General features: G+C 35.0%; 1 protein-coding gene across 1 annotated transcript in view; it reads left to right on the plus strand.

The window, feature by feature from the left end:
• The window catches only part of LOC139691977 (FGGY carbohydrate kinase domain-containing protein), a 36,412-nt gene that overhangs the window by 15,121 nt on the left and 7,986 nt on the right, over window positions 1-13,305 (plus strand). Inside the window, exon 6 of the mRNA XM_071589959.1 lies at window positions 998-1,208. Within this exon, the coding sequence (XP_071446060.1) occupies window positions 998-1,208 (211 nt within the window). The remainder of the gene's footprint in view (window positions 1-997; window positions 1,209-13,305) is intronic.

The raw sequence follows: 13,305 nt of genomic DNA on the forward strand, positions 1-13,305 counted from the left end.
CATGATATTTTCATTAAGCATATTATTAAATCTAAAAAAATAATAACTTCCCTTCCTATTTTGGTTTTGACTGAATTAGTATATGAAGATTATTAAAAATGACACTTAAATTCAGCAGGCATTTGCTGCTTAACCAGTGATGTTGCACAGACCAAATCAGCAATTTCAAAGTGTAAACATCATTTGCATTGACTGGAATTCTTTGAAAATGTACAACCCAGTGCTTTTACAAGGATTCAGCTTTCCATTTGATGTTACATGGCCTTATTGTTGTAACAATGTCAATTTTCATAATGTGCATAGCTGAAAGCAATGGCTAATATAAACACTCGATTTTTTAGTAACTTGACAGGAAGCTTAAATAACAGGGTATTATTTTACCATTTATATGTTACCCTCCAGCACTAATGTCTCTAGCCATTGGTGTAAGCTACCATTCAAGCTACCATTATATAAGTAAGATACCAATCAAGATCAGTTGTGTTGTTTTAAAATCATGAGAAAATTTCTATGAATTGTTTTTTTTCTATATTATAGAGTGATTCCTTGAATTATAATCAATTTTTTGAACTTTTTTACTCATTCTTTTTTTCCTTGAGAGTAAATATTTTCTTTTGAATGATTTTTTAATGTATATAAGAAATGAAACTATATTTCTAAATTTTTTGTCTACTAATATCTATTCTCTTATGACATAGTCAAAGAAAAGTGCTAGTTTTAGAATAGTGCCTTATTCTTTCTCACATTTAATAATTTATCATTTGAACCTTGACACTTCTTTGATCCAAGTCGTAATTGGATTTATTATTTCTGATGAGCAGGTATTCCTCATGTTCCAAATGTTTCATTGGGTCTCTCATATTTATATTGTGGACTCTGGGGCAGCAGTGAACAATTATTTCAGCATGATTGATTTACTCCAATTATTCAGATTACTTCTACATATCTCATGATTCCAAAACAACATTTGTTTTGATTTCTTTTTTACACCTGTCAGGGCTTATTTGTGGCACATCAACATGCCACATGGCTCTTAGTTATGGGGATCCATTGTTTGTGGACGGTGTTTGGGGACCATACTGGAGTGCCTTGTTGCCTGGTGTTTGGCTGAATGAGGGGGGCCAAAGTGCTACAGGGAAGTTGATTGATCATTTGGTGTCATCGCATCCCGCCAGCAGCTCTATAATGGCCAAATTACCAGCAAATAAGTGTGTTGATTACTTTCTTTGAATCCAGAATTTTCATTAGAAAAATAGAAACTCTAACAGATGGTGGAATTGGATATATATAGGTGAAATTTAATTATAACATTTTTTTGATTGGCATTTGAGGTAAATTTTATCCAGTTAGATTTCAGGGTTAAACAATGGAGTATATGTCATGAAACAAGTATATTGTAGACTAGATGTGGGAATTCATTTACCCTACTAACATAATAGTTGTTCTTATCAAGGTATTTCTCAGAGCTTATGTAGTATTTTAATTATAATGCATGCTAAAACTTTGTGAAAGGTCTCGCTAACTTCAGTTACCAACAATATTTTACATTATTCCAAGTTTTGGAAGTTGTTAGAGTATGACAACTAATACATATCCTACAAATTTCTTGCTCCTTTACCTCATGTTTTTGATTTTAGTTTAATTTTTGCAGTTTTTTCCTTATTGTGTGGCATAAAATTTTAATGGTGTCGGTAGGAGATTATATAGAAGCCAGACAGTGAAAAAGAATAGTTCTTATAGTTTTTAGGGATAAAGGGTATGTACGAGGGTCATCCGGAAAGTAGTACCCGTTCGTGCCGCGTGAAGTGCTGACGACGCGAGTAGCCGCTGGACGAGGTCAGATAGCTTCAGTGGCTTGTCTGCCTTCTCTGAGCCAAGTTGCGTGACGCTAGCATTGCCTGTGTTGTTTCTGTGATTGTTTACAATGTTTAAAAAAATTGAGAACGCCGCCAGTTGTGAAGTGAGGGCAGTGATTAAATTCCTCAATGCAAGAAACGTTCGCCCATGTGATATTCATCGCCAATTAAAGGAGGTGTATGGAGACAATGTAATGGACGAGTCGTCTGTTCGGCGGTGGTGTCGCAACTTCAACATGGGGAGGGGGAACACACACGACGATGAGCGTTCGGGGAGACCGTCTGTCATTACAGACCAACTGGTGAGCTCAGTTGACGAATTCGTGAGGAACGATCGGCGCGTCACAATTGATGACATCTGTGAGCATTTTCCCAATGTTTCTCGAACAATTGTTCATGAAATTGTTAAACACCATCTGCATTATGCAAAAATTTGTGCAAGATGGGTCCCTCGCGTATCTCAATGAGCTGGCGGCGAAGGACTATGCAGCAGGAATACAGAAACTTGTCACACGTTATGACAAATGCCTTAATTTGCTTGGAGATTATGTTGAGAAGTAGTTTAAAGTATCCTCTTTCAAATAAAATTTTTTATGTTTGTTAATATTTACTTTTGTGTCTTTATTTCACGAACGGGTACTACTTTCCGGATGACCCTCGTATGTTCAGTAGGAGGACAAATATTATTAATATAAGCTTTCAAGATAGTCTCCACATTTTGGCATCACCCAATCTTGATATAAGTTCAAGAAATAATGACAGAATTGGCTGAAACTTTTGTTCAGTTACTCATCTGTTGCAGAAAATGTGATTTTTGCAAACTCCTTAGAAGAAATGCATCCAAAGGAAGTCTCTTAAAGTTCGTTAAACTCTCATTTTAAACCTCAAGACAGAACAAGATTACTTGCGTGACTCTTTCAATAGAACTTGATTCCTGACAGAAGATGCTGGAGCATTGCCTTTCTAGTATACATGCATTTAGGTAGCACCCATATTTTCTTCATTCATAGGGGAACTTAATGTGAGATTGTCATAGGTGTTATTGAATAAAATTTGCTTTGACCAATTTAGATATACTATACTGCCCAGTGAACTCGGATAAATTCTTGTCATGAATAAATGACACTGATGCCAGAAGTGGTTCTAAGATACACCCTTGCCCTAATATTAATTTAGACTATTGACATTATAGGAGAGCATCTTACCCTGTAGTGTGAATCATCTGGTGTGAACATTAGTGGTAATTGAAAATCCATGTCTAGGTTTATGGGCTTTGGTAATAGCACTGCAGAAATCAGCATGAAAGTTAAATTTATTGCAGACTATTTAAATTTAATTAATGCTTTTATTACAAAAGGATGTTGCATATTTGCCTTTACACTGGCAAAGGCAAAAATTATGTAAAACCTACAAAAAGTAGTTTAATTCACCGACTTGGGTTTCATCGAACTTTACCAGGTTGTCCACCCATCTTGGAATCCAGAAAATTTGTGGGAATTAGGTAGATTACCTAGGAAAAATGTGGCAATATTCCCATTGTGTTTTTCTCATTCTAAACCATTTAGGAGACAGAGTGCAGTTCATTTTGCAACCGTCCCCTGGACCTTATGTGACTTAGTTGAGGCAAACCCATGTGCTAGATTCCTGATCCTTACACCCAGTGATTACATTCATTCCTCATATAAATGCCATAGGCTGAATTTTCCCCTGAAAATGCTGTTGTGTGTGATAGTGTATTAGTTCATCAATTCTACCAAATTAAGAAATACTCAGAATGATAACAACAGTGCCAACATAAACAGTAATGATGAAGTCCATGTTAAATGAGTTTGTAATATTCCAGACTTTATTTCACAGTACAATGCGTTTCACAGACATGCAGCATTATCAGGTACAAGTTACACACACAGTTGTTGAATATATCGGACAGAGGAGAGGAGGAAATTGAAGTTGGGGATGGTGGGGTTTTCTGAGACTTCAAAGTCAGTGGTCGTGGCTTTTTCAGTTCAAGGAAGAAGAGGTGGTGGTGCCTTGGTTATGACTAAGCATTGGGTCTGTTCCGGGTTTATGGGGGGAGACTAGGAGCAGCTATGACAAAATCGTTTTTGTTTTCTTTTGACAAAATTTTCCTCTTCGTGCTATGATTTAGTGTGCATTTTTTGGCTTTCATTTTGTATTGTACAAACTGTATTATGGTAAATACCATCATTTTTATGATTTATGGAATTTTATCATCAAAAATTTACGACACTCCTAAGTCTATCAGTCTTCATGGCATAAAGGCAGCTAAACATATCATGGAAATAATAAAACTAGTTACATCTCGCATTAAGATGGCTTTAATTCCTTTGATCATCTCTCTTGTAAGGAGACAATTTGCACTTCAGCTAAATGAAAGTGTATCTTATCTCAAGAGCTTTGAGACCAGGGCAAGTGTCTCTATGTTCTGCTACTCCATCGTGTTATTACAGTCTGAAGATGGCAGAATGGATGATTGAGTCAGAGGTTAATCATGATGAAGACAGCATAAGCATGTCTGAAATTTTGAACTTGGCCATATGGCAAAATTATCTCTTAAACTTGAATCTCTTGAAGTGCTCCAACCTCAATATGTAGAATGTTGGAGTAATCTGGTAATGAATTTCAATCTTCTATAATCATTCCTACTTTGCTGTGTGAGTTTCATATTTCTCAGATGCAGTTGTAGTTGTAATTTTTAAAATAAATAAGTGCCTCTAATGTGACTTCATATCACAGTCTTCATCCCAATCATGAGGTACTAATTGTAAGCTCTATGCCGTTTGAAATGTACACATTCAAGCTGTTACTTTGAATTCAAGCACATGACCAGTTCCTTTCCCTGAACCATCTACGGTTCCTGTGCAAGTCCTGTCATCCAGAAAACAACATATAGCTCTGGGTTTGTTGGGGATGTTCAAAGGCATCCAAAATCGAACCCAGATCTCCTTGTTAGTAATCTTCCAGGCATTTTAAGATGATGGCAGCAAAGGTTCAGAATGTATGAGATCATGAACAGCTATACCAGTAATGAGTAATTCTTTTATATCTCCTCAAATCTCAGAATTAGATACAATTTAAATGTCATCAACTAATGTGTGGTGTGTTCCACCACCCACCTCTCCTAGGTAAGCTTCATCAGATCCAATTTGTTTCTATCAAGGGGATCAAGATGGTGTGGTGGCTAACATACTCGCTTCCCACCTCAGTGGACCTGGTTCCAATCCCAGCATTGGCAAGTATTTTTCAGTTGTATCCTGATTCCTACTTGAGGTGCTTTGTGGAGGGCACTTTCAGTCTGTCAGATGGGGCGTTAAGCTGCGGACCCCTTAACACCTTTCGTTTAGAGTAGGATAATGCCAATGCCAGGTTTTTTTCCACCCTTCATTCTTTTCTGTCCATTCCTAATGGCAAAATTGACCTCGGCTGTTAGTTGCCTACCCTAAAAAAACCACTACTGCTTCTATCAAATTTCATTCTGTCCTTTGCCAAGTTTCAAATACTATCCTTATGCTCACACTTTTCCTCCTTATTTTTATCCAAGTGAATGACTTTTTCAGCTAGTGCTGCAATGCTGGAAGCAGCTTCTCTTTATAGCATTATCCACCCTTGTAACGAATTTAACATAAAACACTATCCCATATTGTCAGTGGTGTGCCAATGGTGTACAGAGAAGTCAGTGTTGACTGGTATTCTCATTTCATTTCTGGGTTTTCCGTGCCAACCTGCTGTTAAACAAGTGAAGCAATTTGGTTCATGTTATGATTAGTTTTTCTTATGCCAAATTACATCATGATATTTCATTGTTTCCACACCTTTAGTGCACATTTTGTTTGCTAGCATTCAGATCTTTCACAGATGGGGATCTCATCTTTTGTTTTGATGTTGCTGTAAATTTTTTTGGGAGTCAGCTAACAAATGAGGAAACTCATGTAATGGAGAAGAAAGACTTAGTCAAAAAAGATTTAGTAAAAGAGTTTGAAAATATCCACATGTTTGAGTGATAGATAGTGAATTAAACTGACTACAGCAGACACCATGGCTTGTCATCACTGTTCACCATTTTAAACCCAAAAGAATATTAGGTGTGCTTCCATTATGAGCTTCAATGGTTAGAAATAAAGGCGACAATTTCCTCCCCGGTTCAAGGTTTCAGGAATTGAGGAATGTGGGAAAATGATATGTCATGTTCACAGCTTTAGTGCTCCTTTAATGATTACCAAAACATATGTTGAATGACTCAATCACCCATATGTTTTAATGTATATTCTGAATGTTTAACAAATTTTAATCACTCTGCTCTCATGGTTCAAACACTCGCATGCATTCTTTAATTTTGGGGTAAAGGAGGGGAATATCTTCCTTTTTTACAAGTAGAAGCCTGGATTATGTACAATGATTTTCAAGATAAAAAAATTACTGGAAAATAATTTTGTATGTAGTTGATACCTGGGTCAGTAAATTAAATACTTCGGTGTGGATTCTACTTAGTGTTTATTTTTCATTGTGTACTTTTTAAGTTTTGATCCTAACAAGATAAAATCCATGAAAATGTTAGCATGCTATTTGAATCTTATGCTGCATGCCAGTTCATAATGGGGATGCATTTTTTGTGATGCAGGATGAAGTTAATTTTTTCATCAGTTGTTTTCTTATGGCATTTTTTCTAATGACACTTGTACTCAAATTTCTCTGTGCTCATGATTCTGATGATATAGCTTTTTTTATGTTCATTGGTTTCTCTATATTCTGGAAAGGTATGCTGTGCTTTGGTGGTAGTAACTGCAGAAGTAATCCTGAAGAAGAAAAATTATATCCATCCTTATTTTGAGGGATTATTCTTTACTGTAGAGTTATTATTCAATTTTTTTGCACATACATGAATAGGTTTGCATGTTAGGCTAATGACATTGTCATTGACACTAATCCATGTGTTCAAATTTTTTTGTGGAAAAGGTACATTAAACTTACTTTCAGTTTATCTTCGATCCAATTTCTTGTAGAAAATATTTTTCAGAAACTCAGTTTTGAATTATTCAAGTAAAAGGGCAGATGCTGCTTCATTCATTGTTTTCTATGTTGACTACTAATAATCATACTCTCCTAAAAAATGATTCATTAAATTTACCTGCAAATGGTGAAGGAAGACACCTCTGTCTTGATTTTCATTAAGTTCAAATGAGGCAAGTGGGTTGGTACAAAATAATGTGATGTGAAAGTATTCTTTGTACCTTACCAATTGCTAGAAAATATTGCATACTTTAATTTTAAAAAGTTGAAAAATAATGCACACCACATATGATCTTCTAACTTTACCTTTCATCTTATCTGTAGATTTTAATGCCACAGTTAGCCACTGAAATTAAAAACATTGGTACAATTCCAATATATGACGTACCATCCAGTGACCTATTGCCATTTTGTTAGTTGTCTCTCATTTTTTTCAATATTTTTATTGAGTAACATGATACCATGAGTGCTCAATTGCCGACATATTGGTTCATGAACCATGGCTCCATGATATCGCTGATGGCTCACAGTATCATGAGCAAATTGAAACAAATTTAAAGTGGAGTAGTAGTAGTCACTCGTACAAATGGATCATAGATCCTGTTGGATGTTCTTGGTTGATGATTGGTAGATGTACATCTTTGTCACAACAGTCAACATAGAACAGTCAATAGTCAAGACCCTTGTCTTGACCAAAAACCCTCAAGCCATTTATGACTCGACTGTGATTTCTATTTATTTTTATTCCTGGGACACTATCTGTTGAATCTGAGGCCATCCTAGAGAAATCCATCTTGTTTCTATATCTCTTTCCTTACAAATCTTGCTTTGTCAATTTTGTGTTGGTTCTACTGCAAAGGAAGGGTCAAATTTTACTAATTTAAGCAAACAAATTAAACAGCTCAAGAAAACAGTTCTATAGTTATCTGATAGAAAGTTAAGGAGATAAATCATATAATGGAATGAAAAGGGTGTGGTAGAGCACATATTGGAAGAGTACCAAGGATTCTTATGGCACTTGCAATAATTATAGTTTATCAGTTTGAGTGCTCTTAACATGCCAATCACATGCAGCCTAGTATGTACACACATGATTAAGGAAATGGTTTGAGTATGCTCAAGGAATATTGATAAAAAATATTAATGTAATATGTATTTCCATTTTTGACTGTCTTTTATCATAAAATCATTACCTACGTTACTTTGGGATAATTGAAATTCGCAAATGGAACTAAATTTTCACTTTTTTCCATAAATGACTCAAATTTTATAAAATTTCAATCCTACCCCTGCAATTTTAAATATGTGTTATTTTGTGTAGCTTGGGTATAAGTGTTCCATTCTGAATGTATATTTGTGAAAAAAGGAAGTAGTTTTACTAGACTATTAAATCCCACAAATATAAAGTGCACTGAACATAGTAAACTACATGTAAAATTAACATAATGTACATAATGTTTAATTTTATAAAACAAAACTAGATGTTGTTCATGAGTTGTAATTGTGCATGACCAATAATTCTTCCTGTTGTAATCACAATCACAAAACTTTCTTAAACATTCACAGTTATGCAGTTAGGCATATATTAGATCCAAGAAATATCTTGCTGTTCTTGCACTGTCGTGATGCTTTCACAATCTCAAACTTAGCTCCAATTCAATTTTGGGTATATAAAGTAAATTATGATATCGCATGAATATTTAGTGCACTATGCAAAATTATCTATGTTTAACATATATTACTTACATGATCTTTTGACTGATAAAGGGAAGTAATATGCTGTGTATTTCCCAGGAACCGTGCATAAACATGACTATGGTATGATCATAATTGTAACATACATTATTTTGAAAATAGTAATCTACCATTTAAAGTAGGTTTTGGAGGGATGCAGAATAATTACTGCCACATTTTTAAGACAAAACAAAACAGCAAAAGGCAACCTGGCACCTTACGGTGTGATAAACTTCAATCCACATACATTCCATCTCCTTTCATTTCATTCAACACGACTATCCTTTTCCTTACCCTTCCTCTCTTGGCCAACATCCTCCCCTTTTATCAGTCTTCTTTGACAATCCATCACCAATTAAAACACTGTGCATTCACCTTTCCTGCCTTCATTGGATTTCACACAACAAACCCTTCTCCTCCCTCAACATGCCTATTACTTCTTTATTTGCTTTCCTTTATATCCATTCTACTTTTTCAATCCTTCTTCATACCTATGTTTTGAAAGACTTCAAATCTATTATCTTGCCTCAGGAACCATATTTCCATGCTATACAAAACTATGCTTCACATAAAAATTTGCAATAATATTTTCTTAACATCCTTTCTCGACATCCCTTTCATAGATTCTCCAGTCCTTGTGAAAGGCTTTCAGGTAATGATTTTTCTTATGTTTTAATGGCTTTGACCATGGTCCTTAACATTTCCTAGGTGCTCCAGTTTCTAGCCCTCCAATTTTAACGTTTAACTTGGCCTTTCTATTAATTAATTGCCTTTGTTTTGTTTGTCCTACTAGTATTTGTTTGTTTTGTTCTCAACATGTCTCTTTGATTTTCTCTATAATCATTTAATTAGTAAAGAGAAATAATATGCTGTTTATGCATTTTCATAATCATTGTTGTTGCAATTACATCCACAAAACTTTTATAGATATTCTCTGACTAATCTAATTGTGTATGGTTGATTATTAAAAGTATATCCAAGCTGTGTTGTTTTTTCCTTCAATGAAATTTCATGCATTGAAGTATAAATCAGTATTTTCTAGATAACTTATGAAAATTTTAAGAATAATTTACTTTCTCCAAAAGATGTAGTGTTTTATGTGAGATCCACAGTTCACCTGTAATGTGAAGTTGTTTTATTTGTTTCATCTATGTGCATATTATGAGTGATTTGTTATTCACTAAGTAACTAAATCTGACTGCTTGAGAAATTCACACATTAGGGTAAGGGGGCCAGATCCCTTCCCTATGCCAGCTATAGTTTCCCAGGAATATGTGGTATCCAAATAATTTCGCAGCTTGGGTGGGCTTATTGTTCCCAGAGACGTCTTCCTGGTAATCGAACCCGGGCCTCTGGTCAGTAATGTAACATATTCTATTGTTTCAGGCTTCACTTCGTGGAAGTATTTAATATCTATTACTAAAAAAGAAAGAAAGACTCGTACTTTTCCACAGATTTTAACAGTGCAGCAGCAGCACATTTTAGCAGTAATGTAACACTTTACTCCTTGACTACTACACCCCTAAATAATTTTTATTATATAATAATTATTTTAAAATAATGCCTAAATATATTGATAGCTAAAACACTTTATTGATGACTCTGTTTGAGCAATTAATATGAGAGTAATCCCAGAAGTACTCTACCCAACAAAGGACACACAAAACTTTGGAAAAAAATGTATTTATTTTCAACATAATCTCTTTTTGGCTCTATACACTTTTCCCAGCAATGTTCAACAAGTTTGATACCATTTTAATTATAAGAACTGTTTTGCTCCTCAAAATAGCCATTAACTGCCGAAATCACTTTTTCACCATTGGAAAATCTTTGACCACCGAGCCATTTTTTCAAGTTTGCGAACAGAAAATAATCTGAGGGGGCTAAATCTGGCAAATAGGAAGCATGAGGTAGCAATTCAAACTTAAATTCATGAATTTTGACCATTGCAATAATGGATTTGTGAGCTGGTGCATTGCCTTGATGAAACAACTCTTTCTTCTTTGTCAAATGCAGCCACTTTTGCTTGATTTCGTCACTCAAGCTATGCAATAAGTTTGCATAACAATTGCCGTTGATAATTTTCCTATTTCAAGAGTCAATGAAAATTATCCCACGTGCATCCCTAAAAACCGACGCCACACTTTGCCTGCTGATGAAACAGTCTTCGCCTTCTTTGGAGGCAGTTCTCCCTTTTGAATCCGTTGTTTTGATTGTTCTTTTGTCTCAGGTGTGAAGTAATGCACCCATGTTTCATCCATGGTTACGAAACAGCGCTAACATTCTGCTTTGTTGCTGTGTAACTTTGCTAAACACTCAGTTGAAACATCTTCACGACACAGGCTTTACACAAGTTTGAGCAAACATAGCACCCATCTTGCACACAGATTTCTCATGTCCAAATTCTCAGTTAATATGCGATGTACCACACTTTTTGAAATTCCTACTATGTCTGCTAGCTCACGCACTTTCTGTTGATGATCATCCAGAATCAATTTGTGGATTTTCTTCACCGTTTCTGGAGTCGTCACCTCATTTGGTCAACCAATTCGGTGCTCGTCTTGACAGCTCGTATGGCCTTGTTTAAACTCTGCTACCCAATATTTTACTTTTGTAAACAAAGGAGCAGACTCACCCAGAGTAGAATCCAGTTCAGCTTTTATATTGGTTGTGCCGAGGCCTTTCAAATTAAAGTATTGTATCACATAACGAAGACCAATTGTCTCCATTTTCACAAATTCACTGAAAACGTTCGCTATTGATGGCTGCCAAACAAATACTAAACAATGTGGCATCTTCAAACTTGAAACATATGCTTTATAGATTGCATACTTGCTAATACAGTGATATTTATCAAACAAATACCACCACCTCTGGGTCAGGCCAGGTACTTCTGGGATCACCCTTGTAACATTGATGTGCACATAATTAAATGCACTCCATTGTGAAGATTTCTTATACCTGAATATATATTTTGTTCTGTCTTGTCAGCCAACAAAGTTACACCAGCTCAGTTGACCATTGAAAACACTTTCATGTTCACAAATAACTGATGTTCTGCTTATTCCCATTGAAAATAATGTACAGTGAGGCTTCACTTAATGAGCACCTTGGATAGCAAGTAATTCACTCAACGAGTAAAAATGTTTCTCCAAAAGTTACATCCTTGATGAGCAGCTTTGCACGTAACAAATGACTTGGAGAGGAGGATTCCAATAATTATCGCGTACCTGCTGATTCAGTTTGCGTTCAGCACTTGTTTCTTTAACAGCTTGGTGTCTATAGTGATCACAAGTTTTTCCAAGCCTGTGTTGAGATGCTAAAAAGAATGATTTTACGTGTGTGGATGTGGTGGCACTGAAGGACCACAAGACACCATATCTCAGCAATGTTTTGGCCCACTTAGAAGCATTAATGAACCATATTAATTATGACAAGAAATGAAGACTTACAGCTACATAAATAGGTTTTCAGCTTGGTATGTGATTGATGCATTGCATATTGAGAGATTTTCTTTTCAAATTTATTACAAATATTTTGGAAAAAATGAATCATAAATACCTCTGGTGTCATTAGCAGTTTTCATTCTAAAACATATGAATATATTTAGTCATTTTTTACAAAAATTATTCTGCTCTTATGACTACCACCTTATGTTCACTGGTTTAGAAATTCAGTGATTTCTCAGAGAATGCTGGATTCCCCTTTTTTTCAGAATAAAAACAAGAAATCATAAATTTTGGCAAAATAAACTGTATAAGTGCAGGGTATGGTAACATAACTTCCTCTCTTCAAATGCTTTCAAAAAAGGAAGGTTTGTTGCAGCACCCTGTATAATCCTTACTCCCTCTCTGTGCACTTTGCATTCAATTTTAAATTGCCAGGAATCATATGATAGCTCCACATCAAGAATCGAGTTGGAAAGCACAACCATTATATCGAGCAATATATTAAAAATGGTAAAAAAATATTTGAAGATGCTTAAGAATTTCAGTGGTATTGTGCTCTGGCTGGTAAAAGGCTTGCATATTATTGCTTAATTGTAAATTTACTCAGGGATTGCTGTAATTTTCAAGAGTGAATGAATTCATGGTTAAAAGGTCCCTATTTATTTTGAAAGATTACAGCATTTATTCAAAATATTCCAGATTGCTAATATATCTGCAATGATATTCATTAATGAGCTTTGCTCAGTCGCAACACTGTCATGATAATATTTATTTATTATAAACTCATGGCCTCTGATGAAGAATTATCAGATATTTTTATTTGCATAATTTTTGTAAATTTAATATTATGATATATGTATTTCTAGCTTATTGTGTAATGTGTGTGTTGGATATCTTCCATTGCTTTTACACCAGTATTTCGTCAGCAGCAGTTATTGCAAATCGTATATGTTCACTTTGCCAATCCCTGTTTATGATATTCCAAAACTTTTTCCACAAAGGTGTTTCTTTACATTGGGAAGCAGGAAAAATTCACATGGCCAGGCCTAGATTATAGGAAGGATGAGGAACCCACTGCATATCAATTTGCAGAAGATAATCATGATTTTTTGAAAGATTTTGTGGAGCTAATCATGCACAAAGACATCTCATGTGGAATTTTTGTTACCAAGGTGTGAATGGCACCTAAAGAAATTTCCAATATTAGTGATGGTTTTCAGTAGTTCAATATTTAGTAG

Source organism: Hetaerina americana, unplaced genomic scaffold (assembly GCF_022747635.1).
Source record: "Hetaerina americana unplaced genomic scaffold, ioHetAmer1.1.p SCAF_4, whole genome shotgun sequence".
Taxonomy (NCBI): Eukaryota; Metazoa; Arthropoda; class Insecta; order Odonata; family Calopterygidae; genus Hetaerina; species Hetaerina americana.